The sequence below is a fragment of the Impatiens glandulifera genome, chromosome 1 (genome assembly GCF_907164915.1).
Source record: "Impatiens glandulifera chromosome 1, dImpGla2.1, whole genome shotgun sequence".
In the NCBI taxonomy this organism is placed as follows: Eukaryota; Viridiplantae; Streptophyta; class Magnoliopsida; order Ericales; family Balsaminaceae; genus Impatiens; species Impatiens glandulifera.
The window spans coordinates 38791287-38807868 of NC_061862.1; the positions used below are offsets into that span (position 1 = coordinate 38791287).

At 32.5% G+C, this 16582-nt stretch overlaps 3 protein-coding genes across 3 annotated transcripts; 2 read left to right on the top strand and 1 right to left on the bottom strand.

The window, feature by feature from the left end:
- The first annotated feature begins 748 nt into the window (after nucleotides 1-748).
- On the top strand, nucleotides 749-1567 carry LOC124921528 (PRA1 family protein F3-like). The gene has a single exon (XM_047462199.1). It carries the CDS (start codon nucleotides 824-826, stop codon nucleotides 1415-1417), a length of 594 nt encoding a protein of 197 aa, XP_047318155.1. The 5' UTR covers nucleotides 749-823; the 3' UTR covers nucleotides 1418-1567.
- Nucleotides 1568-11046: 9479 nt separating this feature from the next.
- LOC124921639 (lysine histidine transporter 1-like) lies at nucleotides 11047-13836 on the top strand. The gene is made up of 7 exons (XM_047462316.1): nucleotides 11047-11114; nucleotides 11185-11568; nucleotides 12402-12804; nucleotides 13125-13230; nucleotides 13375-13466; nucleotides 13566-13634; nucleotides 13722-13836. Exons 1-7 carry the CDS (start codon nucleotides 11062-11064, stop codon nucleotides 13818-13820), a joined length of 1206 nt encoding a protein of 401 aa, XP_047318272.1. The 5' UTR covers nucleotides 11047-11061; the 3' UTR covers nucleotides 13821-13836.
- Nucleotides 13837-14150: 314 nt separating this feature from the next.
- On the bottom strand, nucleotides 14151-16360 carry LOC124920627 (3-oxoacyl-[acyl-carrier-protein] reductase 4-like). The gene is made up of 10 exons (XM_047461155.1): nucleotides 16053-16360; nucleotides 15825-15970; nucleotides 15686-15739; nucleotides 15523-15603; nucleotides 15392-15437; nucleotides 15227-15321; nucleotides 15114-15146; nucleotides 14899-15033; nucleotides 14717-14810; nucleotides 14151-14439 (listed from the first exon to the last, which is right to left on the bottom strand). The coding sequence occupies exons 1-10, from the start codon at nucleotides 16225-16227 to the stop codon at nucleotides 14324-14326; spliced, it is 975 nt and encodes a 324-aa protein (XP_047317111.1). The 5' UTR covers nucleotides 16228-16360; the 3' UTR covers nucleotides 14151-14323.
- Between the last annotated feature and the right edge of the window lie 222 nt (nucleotides 16361-16582).

Genomic DNA, 16582 nt, shown 5'->3' on the forward strand with positions numbered 1-16582 from the left:
AAAATCTAATAAAATCACAAATAATCCAACATAAAATATCTTACTATGGAGTCATTTTCTCACTTAAGTATATTCCAAAGTTTTGTTTCGCATCTCTTTATTTACTAACATTTTATTATTTTTATTTTTATTTATTATAAAGATTATTATTATTATTGAAATGAACTTTTGCAACAAATATATATCAAAATATATATAAGTCTAGAATTCTTACAACAAATTAAGAGAAGAAAAAAAAACGTTATTTTCTCAAGTTACCATCATTTTTTCTATTGTATTTAAATTTGATCTACTTTCTAATATAGCTTAAACCGTGTGCAATTCTACAACAATGTTAGAGAAAAAAAATGATATTATAGATATTATGATTAGAAAGTTAGTAAATTAAAAATAATAGTTTGGCATGGTTAAATATTAAATGGATATATTATTAAGTATTAACCTTTCAAATTTACAAGATCTATATTGAATTCCATCTATGTTTATACATTTTACACCTTTAATAAATCAAACGTTGAATTGACCGAGTTAATTAATAAATAAAACTATTAATTTTAAAATATAAATAATAATTTATACTTTTAATTATAGATAAATAAAACCATTTATTTTAGTTTATCAACTATAAATCATGACACGTGTTCGAAGGACAAGTTGTAGATTATTCCAGCTAATGATCGGTTGACACCTGTTAGTCATTTTGGCGATAGGGTGCATCGTAGATAACCGTGCGCCTTCATTTCTCCTTCCTCTATCTTGTATCAATGTACAGTAATGATCCTCTGTAATCACCGACCTAATCTCTGATCCAGTTTCATCTGAAATGACAACCTATGGCACAATTCCGACATCAACGCCGGCAAGAGGAACATCCGATCTCTACTATGGAAACGGACGTATTCAATCTGGATTTAGCGGTCGTAGATCATGGAAAGAGATGTTCGCGTTTCAATCCATTTCATTTCCATCAAGTTTCAGCGACGTTCTATCTCGAATCGGTTCAAACGCAGCTTATTTCCGCGTGAATTACGCGATCGAGGCGTTGTTCGTCCTCTTCCTCAGCCTATTATGGCATCCTGTATCGTTAATTGTATTCGTCGTAATGATGTCTGCCTGGTTCTTCCTTTACTTTCTCCGCGACGAGGCTATTTCGATCTTCGGTCGTAGGATTGACGATCGAATTATCTTGTTTATTCTGTCTGTTTTAACGTTGGTGATGCTGTTCTTGACTGACGCGACGGTGAATATTGTCGTGGCTGTTGTAATTGCGGCGGTGTTAGTGGTGGTCCACGGATGTTTGAGGAGGACCGATGATTTGGTTGGATGGGATGAGGAAATTGGAACTGGGGGTTCGAATGCTGCTGCTTGGCGTAGGGTTGCTTTAAAAGAGACTGCATCTTCTTCATTCTCTTCTTGAATCATCAAGATATTGATCAATCATGGGGATGATGATTCATTACCCTAATTAAGATTCTTTTAGAAGAAGATGATCATATGTATTTTGTATCAATTTATGTTTTAAATAATGTTTGTTTGTTTGTTTGTGTAAACAGAGTATATTCATTCACCAATTCTATGCTAATTAACACTAACTCCACATATATGTTAAGGTATTCTTATTTGAGAATAAAATTTTGAACATTTAATTTTTTAGTCACATTTTAAAATTAACTTTAGTTGTATTTCTTTAAAACATCTCTTCATCATACTATTTTAATTTTTTAAGTTATATTAACAATTTTTTTATATACATTTTCAATTGAAATTGCAATTTATTAAATTAGATGCAATTTGCTAAGTATCCAATTACATAAGTTTTGTTTTTTTTTTTAAATAAAATATTTAGTTAACAAGTTTCTCACTTATTTTTAAGTTCCAACTTTAAAGAGTATAATTAATAACAAAAAAGAAATTCAAGACTATAACGTCTTAAATTAAACTAGGTGTCATGACCGTTCGAAATCACCATTATATCATATTCTAAAACACATAACTGTTGGGTATTGGTTGGCCCAACATTGTGGTTCAATCTCTACTAATCCGCTTATTGGACTTGACCTAATAATATAAATAGATATTATTCTCTTGGTGGGAGAAATATGTCAAACTCTTTTGTGGTGTTTGGAGACTAGAGAAATGGTTGTCGCCTTTGGTGAGGTAGTGGTGCAACGGAATCGATAAACAAGAGGAACTGAGTCAAACTTCAATCGCATTCACACCCAACATTGGTATCAGAGCTAGGGTTTAGGGTTTGTAATTGAAATTTGAGATTGGGTTGGAGGATATAAGTTATCTTCACCAATAAACGTAGATCTTTTTTCTGTTTCTTTTTTAACCCTCTTACTTTTATTCTCTGCTTCTGCTGTTACTGGAGAAAGAAGAAACCACCGCCGTCTCTAGAGAAGAAGTTGTTGTTGTCCTGTTCAACCGTTGTCGGTGTCGCGTTTGTTGCGATCGCTAAGAATCAAAGCCACCGCCGTGTCGTTGCTAAGAAGACAAAGCAGCAAATCCCCGAACGGGGTGGGTAAGTCGAAACTTTATTTGAGTTTCGCAAGGTATCATAGGTTGAACCCTCTTATTAATTTCTGTCAATTGATTGGTGATTGCTTTTAATTTGTTTGATAGCATGTCTGGTGTTATAATCATTTTATTAAAATCCCAAAAGTGGGAGGGTAAAGAATCAAAGTTAGACAAATTTTAGCTATGATTAAATGATGACAATCAAAAGACCCTAAAGAACCTGATTAGTAGCAATCAAACATACAAGAAACAAAGATTACAAACTGTATCAAATTCTAATTATCCCAATCAGGATTTTTATTTCCATACCAACCTGATGTTTCAACATGTTTTCTTCCTCTTCCCCTTGTCCTTCCTCTTCCCCTTCCCACTCCTCTTACAATGAAAGGTGGATGAACTTAAGATGTTGATAAATACTGTCTATTCTCATTTTAATTTCTTTCTTTATATGAATTGTTTTGATTTGATAGAAATAATTATTATTCAAAATTTCCGGGATCTTCACCTTGTTGTTATCAACTTGAATTTCGAGATCATTGTCTTTATTTCCTTCAACTTCAGCTTTAGAATTCTCAACAATTTTGGATTCATCTATATCACCTTAGAATTCTCTTCTTCCTCTTGATTAACCTGAGTATCTTCCTCTCTATTTTCATCAACAATCACTTTAACTTGATTTGATTGAGAATCCTCAACTACCTCTTCAACATGATTAGGTTGAGGTTTCACCTCCTTCTTCGTACTGCTTTTTTCTTGTATAGAGTTTTCTTTATCTTCTGTTTCCTGTTCTTTAACCATATTTTTCTCTTTGAAAATAGACACCTCTGTTTCATTTACATGCATCTTTACTTTCTAGCCTTTATGAATTTTCTTATCTTCTTCCTTAGCCAAATCACATTTTGGGCTTGCATGTTGGAAGGTATTACAGAAAGAGCATCTGTCTGGCCTCCACTCATAAGTGATTTCCATGACATTAGGTTTCCTTTTCTGTCTACTACGGTCATACTTTTCGGTAGTGTGCTTCTAGGACGCACCTCAATGCTAATTCTAGCAAATGATATGTGCTCTCCTCATTCAGTAATTGGATCCATGTATAATGGTCTACCTAATAAAACTGCAAAATGACTAAGTGCTTCAGAATTGTACATATGTACAAGTATATTACAGAGCTTGAACCATATCTGTGCAGTTTCTTTTGGCTTACTCAATAGGTTCAAGTCTTCAGACCATTTTTCCAATTTCATACAGTTGGATCCTATATATGTATGCCCATTTTCTAGAATTTAATCCAGATTAGATTCTTTCTTTAATTTAAGGAAATATAAATCATAGACATTTGCTGAAATCTTCTCCAGCCCTTTTCCTTCCCATTGCTTCAACAGTGCATCTTTAGTAATTGGGAAGGATACTCTGTTTTTTCCTATGTAGTTTCCCACAAGTACATTTTCCTATTACTTTATACAGTTTTCCTCTACTTCAGTAGACAATTTAAATTCAAATTGAGAATTCAATACCTCCACTTTTATTTTTGTATTGCCAAAGTAGATATTCCCTTTATAGGCATGATCTTCTGACTTTTTTGCATTGTTGTTCTTCTAGACTTCATTAGTTTTCCATGTCGAGTTGCTCCTGATAGTATATGACTTAGATTTGGGAGCCTTCATCAGTTCCTTCATTGTAGCAACTGACCATTGAACAATTTCTTCATATTCTTCTTTTTTCAACAAATTCCAGACTTAAAGATAGTGGATGTTGAGTTGAAATGTAATCTTCTGTGCTTTCTTCTTATTGATGACAATTTCTCCCCTTTTGGCATGCATAAGGAGCTTTGTAATCTGATTTTTGAGCCTAAACAGATTAGCTTTTTCATTATAGCGTATCTTCCAAGCTCCTTCATTATCCCCCTATTTTTCTGCATCATTTTCAACAAGAATTTTTCCAGTAGCAGTTGGAGTAGATTGTTTACTTGTGTTGGTATCCTGTTGTTCTTTGATAACTTCTTCAGCAATTCTTTCAATTTCTTTGACGACTGCTTGATTCCTTCCAGCACAAAATCCCTATCTTTTTTAGATTTATTACTTTTGTTCTTTCTCTTCCCCGTGATGGTAGAAACAGAGAATAAGAACAGAGTAATTGCAGGAAACCTTAGAAATGATCACAGATAAACCGCAATCGAGGGCAAATTTCTGCGATGTTTACAAATGCACAAGAAACTCTAGACTAGAGAAACTTAATGACTCACTTATGACGTAAGACAATATCGTGTCGTTCGTGAAGATCGGACTGTGCCGTATATGCCAATCGTGCCGCCGGTGCCAGATCGTGCTTCCTTTGATAAATGGTGATTTCAGTGCCGATTTGATAATTTCTGACTCAAGACAATATCATATCACCTATGACGATCGTGTCGTATGTGCCTATCGTGCTGCCGTGCCGATTGTGCCGTGATGTGCCGCTTGTGCCGATCACGTTTCCTTAAAAATCTCCAAAGCTTTTTTTTTATCTCTTTCTAGGATTTTTGAGTGTCGTATTCAACTACTATTATATAGTATAACATGTTTGTTGTTAATCAATATGATATGGTTCCTTTTGATGGAAAAACTAATTTTAGCATTTGAAAACAAAAAAATGAAATGTGTTTTGATTTAGAAAAAATGTTTTAAAGTGGTTAGTCATGTTTATGATGTCTCTGATAGCGTTGAGAAAAATAGTGAAATGAATGAAAATGCTTGTGCCTCTATGTACTTGAACTTATCTGATTCTGCGATGAGAAAAATTGATAATTTAGAGTGTGCAAAAACCTTGTGGAATAAATTGTCTGAATTTTATACTGAAACTTCTCTGCCTAATAAAATGTTTTTACTTGAAAAGTTTTTTAAATTTAGATTGGATATGTCCAAGGACATTGAAGATAATCTAGATATTTTTACTAAACTTATTTCTGATATTAAGTTGTGTGGTGATAAGAACATTAATGAGTAAGTCCCCATTGTCTTGTTGAATGCTATTCCTGATTCTTTTAATGACGTGAAGTCTGCCATTAAGTATGGTAGAGACAGTGTCACTCTTGATATTGTTGTCAATGATCTTAAGAGTAAGAAGTTAGATTTGAGACATTTTGAGAGGGGTAAACAGTCTGGTGGGAAAGTCATGCATGTGAGGGGTAGATCTCAGGGTAGGTCGAGTGCCCAAAAGAATGTCAGTAATGAGAGTTCTAGTAAGAAATCTCATCCTTTTAGTAAAAACAGATCTAAGTCTAGGTTTAGTGCTAGAAAATGTTATAATTGTTATGAGTCTGATCATTTTATCAAGGACTGTCTTAAGTCTAAGAGAAATCAACATGTTGAAAATGCTAATGTGGCTGTTTGTGAGGGCAATATGGGTGATATTTTTATGATTAATAATCTATGTGATTATGCTTGCTTGAACTCTGTGTTATCTAATTTTTTGTGCAAATCTGATTGGCTAGTTGACTCTGGTTTTACTTTCTATGTGACTCCATTTAAAGATTTGTTTTCGAACTTTAAAGATATTGAACATCGTTTTGTGTCTATGGCAAATTCGAAAAATTACAATGTGTTAGTAATAGGTGATGTATGCCTAAGGTTTTCTTGTTGTCCTGTGTTTACTTTGAAGAATGTGAGGCATGTTTCTGATTTGTGTTATAATTTGTTGTCTTGTGCATCTCTTGAGAATGATGGTTTGGAGAGAAAGTGGGGGAAAGGTGTTATGAAATTTTGCGTGGGTCTCTTGTTATCTTTACTGCTAAAAAGATGAACAATTTGTATGTGTGTCATGCTGAGACTGTTTATGACTCTGTGAACTCTGTGATTGGTGATAAATCTATTTTTTAGCATAATAGATTAGGTCACATGAGTAACAAAGGTCTAGAAATTTTGCATAAAGGTGGTCACTTTGGCAGTGATAAATTGTCCCTCATCCCCTTCTGTAAATCATGTATGCTAGGAAAACAACATAAGGTGAGTTTTTCCATCACCTCATACCCAAACGTGTCTAAGTGTACTGATATCCTTGAATATTTGCATGCTGATGTGTGGGGTCCCTCTAGTGTTTCTACAAATGAGGGGAACCAATATTTCATGTCCATCATTGATGGTTATTATAGGAAAGTTTTGGTGTTACTATTAAAACATAAATCTGATGTGTTTGAAAAGTTTAAGGAGTGGAAATTTTTGATTGAGAATCAAACCGGTAAGAGAATCAAAAATCTTAGAACAAATAATGGTCTTGAGTTCTGTAATAAACATATGAATGATTTATGTGTTACATGGGGTATTAAAAGACATAGATCTGTGTCGTACACACCACAAAAGAATGGTGTTGCTAAGAGGATGAATAGGACACTTCTAGAGAGGGTGAGAGCTATGTTAGCATCATCTGGTTTGTCTAAGAAGTTTTGGGGGGATACTTTGCATACTGTTGCTTATTTAATAAATAGGTCTCCTAGTGTTCCCTTAGGAGGGAAATGTCCTGAATCTGTGTTTTCAGGTAAACTCTTGATTTGAGCAACTTAAAAGTTTTGGTTGTGTTGGCTATGTGCATCAGAAGGTTGAAAAGTTGGAGCTTAGGTCCAAGAAATGTGTGTTCATAGGCTACCCTGAAGGGGTAAAAGGTTATAGACGTTGGGATAGGAGTGAACATGGGCTTAGGATTGTGATAAGTAGAGATGTTGTCTTTAATGAGAATGATTTTCTTTGCTTCGCTATGTCCCCCACTCCTGTTAATGATGCACCTAATAAGGTTGAGCATGTACCTGTAGTTTTTGATCAACCTGTTGAACATGATGTGAATGTTCTCAATGAGGTGGAGCATGATAATGTGCATGATATTGATGATTTGCATGATTCAAATGTTTTGTCTGATTCACATGATTTTCTTGATGATTTGAATGATTCAAATGTGTTGTCTGATTTACATGATTTATCTGATTATTAAATGACTATCAACTTGCTAGGGATAGAAGTAGAAGAACTGTTAGAATGCCTGCTAAATTTAGGGATGATAATTTGAATAATTGTAATATGTCTGAATTTGCTTTTAACATGTTTGAATCCCTAGACTGTAATGAGCCTAGCTCTTACAAAGAAGCTTTGAGGTCTAAGTTTTCTACTGAATGAATTGTTGCTATGAATAATGAGATGAATTCCCTGAGAATAAATGATACTTGAAAACTTGTTTCTAAACCTCATAATTGCTCCTTAGTGGATTGTAAGTGGTTGTATAAGGTGAAGCAAGAGTCTGAAAAAGTTAGATTCAAGGCTAGGTTAGTAGCCAAGGGATTTACTCAAAAGGAGGGAATAGATTATGCGCGCTGAAATTTTCGCTCCTGTTGTCAAATTCACTATTGTTAGAATTATGATTGTTTTAGTTGCTCACTTTGATTAGGAATTGAAGCAAATGGATGTTACTACTGCTTTCTTACATGGTGAACTTGATAAGAATATTTATATGCATCAACTTGAGGGGTTTGTTGACCCCAAGTTGTTTGATCATGTTTGTTTGTTAAAAAAACCTTATATGGTGTAAAACAATCTCCTAGACAGTGAAATATCAAGTTCGATAAGTGCATGCAATCTTTGATGTTTAAAAGAAATTCTTCTGATAATTGTCTTTACTTCAAGAATATATATTATATGCCTGTATTTCTTTTATTGTATGTGGATGACATGTTGATTGTTAGCCCACGTCTGAAGTCTGTTATGCATGTGCAAAAATCGTTTTGTGAAAATTTAGACATGAAAGACTTAGGTGATGCTAAGAAGATTTTGGGCATGAATATCATTAGAGATATAATAAAATTTTCTCTTGTGTTGAATCAAAGTGCATATGTTGCTAAAATTTTGAGTAAATTTTCTATGTCTGATGCTAAATCTGTGAATGTGCCTCTTGCTTCCCACTTTGTGTTAAGTAAGGATCAGTCTCCTAAGACTGAAACTGAAATAACCGAAATGAAGAATGTGCCTTATTCCAATGTTATAGGATATATTATGTATCTCATGATTAGTATTAGGCCTGATATTGCATATACAGTTAGTTGCTTGAGTAGATTTATGTCTAACCTTGGTATGTCTCATTGGAATGATTTGAAATGACTTTTGAGATATCTAAAAACCACTATTGATGTTGGCTTGACTTTCTCTAAGTGTTCTGTAGGTACAAAGTTGGTTAGTTATGTAGATTCCAATTATGTTAATGATAGGGATAATAGAAAGTCTACTACTTCCTATGTGTTTACTTTGTGTGGCTCTTGCATAAGTTGGAAGTCTCAACTTCAACCCATTATTGTTTTATCTACTACAGAATCTGAGTATGTAGCTGTCACTGAAGTTTTTAAGGAAACAATTTGGCTTAGGGTTGTTTTGTCTAAAATTGGTTTTCTTGACAAAAATGTGGTTGTGTTTTCTGATAGTCAATTTGCTATTCAACTGTGTAAAAATATTGTTTTTCATGATAGAACTAAACACATTGATGTTAGGTTTCATTATATTCGAAATATTGTTGAAAAGGGCATTGTTAAGTTAGAAAAAATTCCTTCAGAATTTAATCATGCTGATATGGGTACTAAGTGTTTACCTGCTGAAAAATTTATTTCATGTCAACAGATTTTAAATTTTGACTTAGGGAAAACTCTCTGAGGTTCGTCCTTTGTGGACATGACATGCTTTGTGATTTTACCTTCAATCTATGTGATTTTCCCATGCTTTGTGCTTTTGCGTTAGATCTTTGTGATTTTCCCATTCTTTGTGCTCTTGCGTTTGATCTTTGTGATTTTCGTATGCTTGTGCTCTTGTGTTTGATCTTTGTGATTTCCGCATGCTTTGTGCTCTTGCGTTTGATCTTTGTGATTTTTGCATGTTTTGTGCTCTTACCCCTGATCTTTGTGACACGAGTTTATCTTGGGTATTCTCTTTGTTGCCTCGGTGGTAATAAATTGACGATGATGTGTCTTGTGATTCCGTAATTGTGTTTTGTACTGTTTTGGGCAAAAAGTGGAGATTGTTGGGTATTGGTTGGCCCAATCTCTAGTAACCCGCTTATTGGACTTGACCTAATAATATAAATAGATACTACTCTCTTGGTGAGAGAAATATGTTAAGCTGGTGTTTGGAGACTAAAGAAAGGGTTGCCGCCTTTGTGAGGTAGTGGTGTAACGGAATCGATAAATAAGAGGAACTGAGCCAAACTTTAATCACATTCACCCTCAGCACATACAATTTATTTTTATATTAAATTTATAAAAAATATTTGTACTTGAAAATTTATATTATTATAAAAAATAATTTAATATTATTTTATAAAATATGACTACTAAATAAATATAAATCAAACCGGGGGACGCATAATATTCTTCGCTCTAAAGATAAGGACGAAGTCATCTTACCTTTATATATATATAAAAAAGTTATGGCAATTTAACACTTATATCAACCCTTTTTATCAACTTGTATTCTCAAAATAACTCTTATTCTAAAAATATTGAATTTTTTTTGTTACAAAATCTTCTTTTCTAAATGTATTGTAAAGTATTAAAGATTTTTGTAAAAATTTGAAGGATATTTAAAGTTCAATATGTAATTAAATAACTCAATATAAATTGATAAAAATATTGAAGGAGAGGAAATTTTAATTTTTCTAATTTCTTTATCTAAAAAATTAAATTTTATTATAAGTTTTTTCCTTCTTAAATAGTTTTTTTGGTAAGCATAGAAGGTGTCTCCGTTCAACTACTGTTTAATCAGATTGATTTTTCGTCTCAATTTTTTTTTGGTCTTTGTCTGTTCCCATGTCAGTAGTAAAAAAAAACACACCCTCTTAAAAAAATCACATTGTTTACAACACTTGACTAATGATCTAAGAATATTTCGTAGTTTTCCGTTTTATTGATTTGGCTGATTTACTCTATTTCAACCGTTATAATTTAAAAACTCAAATGAGTTTATTTATGAGATTCTCAATGAATTGCATAATCTTTTGATATTTCTATTATAAATTTTATTTTGTAAATTGTTTATATGATTTGATATCTAGATTATCTTTATTTAAATTTTGTAAATGTTATTTTGTATTACTTATTAATTTTGTATATGTAATTTTTAATTAATTTAAATGAGAATTAATTCCATATAAAAAAAATCACATAGAATTACTAATTGGTTAATAAATAATTTTAAAATATGTATAACTTATATATCTCTACATTTTAATAATTCAGTTCTGAAAAATAGTTTATAAAGTAAATAGCGAATATTAAGGAAATAATTATAAATTCACTAAATTAACAAAAGTGAATGTTTCTAGGCAATTTAAATATATAATTTGAATTTGAATACTATATCTTTTCTCTCTATATATATTTCATCAACTTTATCATATCTACATTCATCTAATTAAAAATCAGATTCAAGATTAAAGATGACTAAGGAAGGTTCTACAAAGAAGAACTCAATCGAAGAATGGCTTCCCATAACCTCTTCTAGGAATGCAAAGTGGTACTATTCCGCCTTCCACAATGTAACCGCCATGGTGGGCGCCGGCGTCCTCAGCCTCCCCTACGCAATGTCACATATGGGCTGGTATTATATTTTTTTCTTTTTGCCCCCATTGATTCTTTTTATGTAAATCTTTTATCTTTTTTTTTATCAGGGGACCAGGGATAGTTGTATTGATCTTATCATGGGTAATTACACTATACACATTATGGCAAATGGTGCAGATGCATGAAATGGTTCCTGGAAAACGGTTCGATCGATATCATGAACTGGGTCAATACGCATTTGGGGAGAAACTAGGTCTATATATTGTGGTCCCTCAACAATTAATGGTTGAAGTAAGTTTGTGTATAGTTTATATGGTAACTGGAGGAAGATCATTGATGAAGGTCCATGAGATATTGTGTGATGACTGTCAACCGATTAGACTCACTTATTGGATAATGATATTTGCTTCTGTTCAATTCTTTTTAGCACATTTACCCAATTTTAATTCAATCTCCTCAGTATCTTTACTGGCCGCCGTCATGTCACTCACGTAAGTTTTCATTTTAATCAATTCAATATTTAGGGTTTTATTTTATTGTTTTCATATCATCTGATTCTATGGAGATAATCTTGTTTAATAAAAAATAATGAATTATTTGAATTAAATGATTTAATATTATTATTATTATTATCATTATATATATATATATATATATATATATATATATATATATATATATATATATATATATATATATTTATAGAATTGAAGTTTTATTATTAATTGTGAGTACAATATGATATTAAGGTTTAAGTGGACTTTAGCTCTGTAAAAATGTGACATAATTTTTTAATTTATTTCACTATTTTATTATCTAATTTTAAGAAAAAATGATAAAACTTTTTATCAATAATTTTTTGTTATTATTTTAGTCCTCACATCATTATTTTTAAGTTTATCCAATTCTAATTTTTGAATCTTTTTCTAGTTAGGTAACTATAATAAATTATTTAAATTATTTGACTAAATATTATTTTGTATTTAATATTTAAATTATATAAAGATAAAATCTGATTAGTTTGATATTTTAATTATTAGATTGATTTTTTATTTTTTTAAATAATTAAAATTATTTATTATCATTATTTTTATCTAGTATTTGCATCTCATAATTAATACTTTAGACATATTTTTCTTTTTAAAGGGCATTTCAAATTCAATACATTATTAACAAATTTATCATTAAAATAACAAAAATAATTTGAATAATTTTTAACTAACCATTATCTATATTTTGATTCAATTTAAGAAAGCAAAGCAAAAATAAGTTTCCTTCAAAAAAAAAAAAAAAAATATTAATGTGTCTCAATACTTGCATGCAGGTACTCCACGATAGCATGGGCTGTATCATTGAGGATGGGGATTCAAAACGCTGTTGGTCCGGTTGAATACTGCCTTAAGTCGAAGACAACAACCGACAATGTGTTCAATTTCTTTAACGCGCTTGGTGATGTTGCGTTTTCTTACGCTGCACACAATGTTGTTCTAGAGATCCAAGCCACTATCCCTTCCACGCCTGAAAAACCTTCCAAAGGTCCCATGTGGAAGGGAGTTGTGGTGGCTTACATTATTGTGGCCCTTTGTTACTTCCCTGTTGCCATTATCGGGTACTATGTTTTTGGTAACAATGTCGAAGACAATATCCTTCTCTCCCTCGAGAAACCTTCTTGGATCATAGCTTCGGCCAACATTTTTGTCATTATCCACGTGATGGGCGCATATCAGGTAAAAAAATGAAAAATTAAGATATCAAAATTTTCATATTTGGTTATAATTAAGAATGTCATGATTTAAGTGGGGAAAGTCTATTAAATGCTTGTTTGATTGGGGTTATTTAATCATTTGTTTCAATTTTTTTGGAAATGATCTTGTGTAACTATTAATTAATTTCACCTATGGTCCAGCCCTATGTATTTAATTAATTAATTGAAATGTGAATACAAAAGACTAATAAACAAAAAGAAAGATGATATGAAACAAAGTCATTAATCTTCAATCGAAAATTCCCCAAAAGGTGAAGTTATTATTTGAGCTTTGAGTGACAGGTATTCGCAATGCCGGTATTCGACATGATAGAGACATTCATGGTGAAGAAAATAAAGTTGAAACCTTCTGGTTTCCTTCGGTATTCTGTCCGCACAACCTACGTTGGTAAGCAACGTTCAAAAAATACCATTTTCCTTTCATATCTGAAACTGAACAATTATTTTTGTGTCTAACTATATCATTTGAGAATTGAGATTCAAGTGGGATTTGGTTTGACTTAAGATCAGTTTTGTTTTGTTTATAATGCAGCAATAACAATGATGATTGCTATAGTTCTACCTTTCTTTGGTGGACTGCTTGGATTCTTTGGCGGATTTGCTTTGGCCCCAACCTCATACTATGTGAGTAAACGATCGATCAAATCGAACTTGATTCATAATCATTCTCCGATCTGAAAATGATTGTTTTGTTTTCTTGTCTCTTATTTGGTGGTTATGCAGCTTCCATGCATAATCTGGTTAATAGTCAAGAAACCCAAAAGATTTGGACTTTCCTGGTGGACTAACTGGGTAAGTTACTATGGTTAAAAATTTAGAAGGTGGTTAATCCATCCAGTCAATAAACAAATTACATTATGGGTAATTTTCTTTGGACAGGTTTGCATTGTCATTGGGGTGCTCTTAAACATAGTGGCTCCTATTGGTGGCTTGAGGAACATCATCCTTTCAGCCAAGAACTACAGGCTATTTTCATGATCTTAATTTGTTTTAATTAACACTCTAGGTAGTCTCATTTTGCTCATTGTTTTCTTTTATTCTTTTTTTAATAACAAACTTTCACATGTTTTTCAAAGCACATTTTTATCATTTAACCTAGATGGTTGAGGATGTTTTGTCTTCCTACTGATTTATATGCTTATGAAGTTATACTTGCATTTATTCTATATGGTATTATCATAGTTCTAGGTCTCTACCAAAAGGCAGGTTTCTTTAGGGTTCTTTAAATAGTTTTAAAAAATTAGAAAAAAAAAGGCTCAATTGGGTTGTTTATCTTCCAACAAAAGGCTAATTTAACAATTAAACATCACAAAATATATGAAATCTCAGTTATCTTCAAAATTCTACAGTTTTTATGGTAATGTTAATCAAGAGACATAATGAACTTCTTCAAATTTTACCTTACACATACCATTATTAGCAGAAAATTATCCCTTTCTTTAGTTCATTCAACTACAAGAAGATCAATAAGAAGAAACAGTCTACATCACCATTCCTCCATCGATAGTGAGCACCTGTCCGGTGATGTAACTTCCTGCAGGATTGAGTGCCAAGAATTCCACCAGACCAGCGACCTCCTCAGGCTGACCATACCTTCCTGTAAAACCCGATAACATCTATGTGAATCAAATCAAATCCACTTTGATAGCTCCATGTACTGCTTTTGTAAACTTGATAAAAAAAAAACCAATAAAATTTTCACTTATCATAAACCTCTAATGAAATTTTCTTGATCACAATCCACACTAGTCAAATTTGCCTCGATCACACTTTTTATACCAAGCGGAAGAAAATCACTTTCAATTTTCCTTTTTTACGATTTTTCAATGTCATTGTGACAAAATTTTTAAGAAATTCTAGTTTCTTTTCATTACCTAATGGGATGGTTTGCAATATTTTCTTCTCAATGTCATCACCAAGCTTGGCAGTCATATCGGAAGCTATGAAACCGGGAGCTACTGCATTAACCTGTCTCATAAAGAAAAAAGTCATCACCGGGTTTTCGAATAGTAAAATTTTCACATGAACAGAAACAAAAATAGAGAAACTGACTGACGTTTATGCCTCTAGTTCCATATTCCTTTGCGACAGTTTTGGTTAGACCAATTACACCAGCTTTGGCAGCACTGTAATTGGCTTGTCCTACATTCCCAACCAAACCCACAACTGATGCTATGTTAATGATCCTTCCCTGAACCAAACAAACCACTAAATCATGTCAAATTTATTTTTGATCATATTACTTCCCATTATTGTCCAAAACAGAATTACCTTCTTCTTCTTCATCATGATCTTGGCAGCAGCCTGAGAGAAAAGACTCCAATTATTACAACAATCTTCTTTCAAATTTGCATTTCACATTTTATAATCAATCAATCAATCACCTGTGTGCATAAGTATACGCCAGTAAGATTCAGATTGATAACATCCTGCCATTGTGCCATCTTCATTCTCATCAATAACCCGTCTCTAGTTATTCCTGATCATTCACATGTAATATAATGATTTCTTTATAATAGAAACATAGAACAAAATTAACTCAAACCAACCTGCATTGTTTATCAATACATCAATTGTTCCCCAAGCATCAACCGCCTGATGAAAGTCAAACCATTCAATTCAACAAAATCAAACTGGAAAAACAAAAACTGATGATCTAAGGGTATGGATTTGTACTAACAGTCTTAATCATGGCATCAACATCTGCTTCTTTTGAAACATCACCTCCAAAGATGAGAGCTTGACCACCATATGTTTCAATCTGCAAGACCAATGATTCAAATCAATTGAAGGTCAAAGTCACAAAATAGGGGGGAATTACATTAGATCATTCCGGCAAACACCTCTTTGCAAACTTCTTCAGCTTCTTTAGATGATCTTGCATAATTAACAAGAACCTGAAACGTTAAAGATTCATTCTGTAAGCATATAATTAACTAGAACAGTGCATTTTTCATTAATTTATATAATATCTTAACAGACCTTACAACCGGCTTTTCCTAGAGACAGAGCAATTGCTTTACCAATACCTCTGGATGCTCCGGTCACCACAACCACCGGTGCTTCCAAGTTTGGAGCTTTTGCTTCAACTGCCGCCGGCTCAACAGCCGCAATCTGGGCTTTTACACCTGCATATATATATATATATGTATATAATGTATATGGTTTTCCTCACTCTAATGTATGGAAGGTAAATCGAAGAAGCTATACCTGAAGAAGTAAAGGAGCTTCTTGACCGAGAATTGATGTCAAGGCAATGAGGAAACTTTAGGGATCCGAACCGAGTGGAGATTGAAGGGCATTGCCGGAAGCTAGTGGCGGAGGTCCTATTCTGGGATGATCTGAAGGCAATGAAGGCCGATCCGGGGACTGAAGAGGTGGCCATGGAAGCTGATGAAAAGAGAGGAATTTGAGGAAGGGGAGAGAGAAGATTAGCAGTGTTTGAGAAATAGAAAATACCCAAATCATAATTATATGGTTTTGCTTTGGAATCTCCGAAGACGCTGCTGAAGCAAGAAATGATCGATACTTACGAGGTCAGATACTCTGTGAGAAGCGAGAAAACTCCTTCATCCCTGAAATTGATCAAATATTTTTTTTTTTTTAAGAAACTATTTTAATTTGATTAAAGTACAAATTAAATATATATATATATATATATATATATTATAAAAAATATTAATCTACAATTTATAAGAATAATTTCATTTTATAAAAACTAGTTAATATAGTGATAGGTT

Bases quoted from the DNA above. Each gene is read 5' to 3' on its own strand.
- LOC124921528 (XM_047462199.1), top strand. From the start codon at position 824: ATGACAACCTATGGCACAATTCCGACATCAACGCCGGCAAGAGGAACA.
- LOC124921639 (XM_047462316.1), top strand. From the start codon at position 11,062: ATGGTGGGCGCCGGCGTCCTCAGCCTCCCCTACGCAATGTCACATATG. The intron at 12,805-13,124 runs GTAAAAAAATGA...TTTGAGTGACAG, and splicing joins ACGTGATGGGCGCATATCAG to GTATTCGCAATGCCGGTATT. The intron at 13,467-13,565 runs GTGAGTAAACGA...GTGGTTATGCAG, and splicing joins TGGCCCCAACCTCATACTAT to CTTCCATGCATAATCTGGTT.
- LOC124920627 (XM_047461155.1), bottom strand. From the start codon at position 16,227: ATGGCCACCTCTTCAGTCCCCGGATCGGCCTTCATTGCCTTCAGATCA. The intron at 15,740-15,824 runs GTCTGTTAAGAT...TTAACGTTTCAG, and splicing joins TAGGAAAAGCCGGTTGTAAG to GTTCTTGTTAATTATGCAAG. The intron at 15,322-15,391 runs GTTGGTTTGAGT...GTGAATGATCAG, and splicing joins TGTATTGATAAACAATGCAG to GAATAACTAGAGACGGGTTA.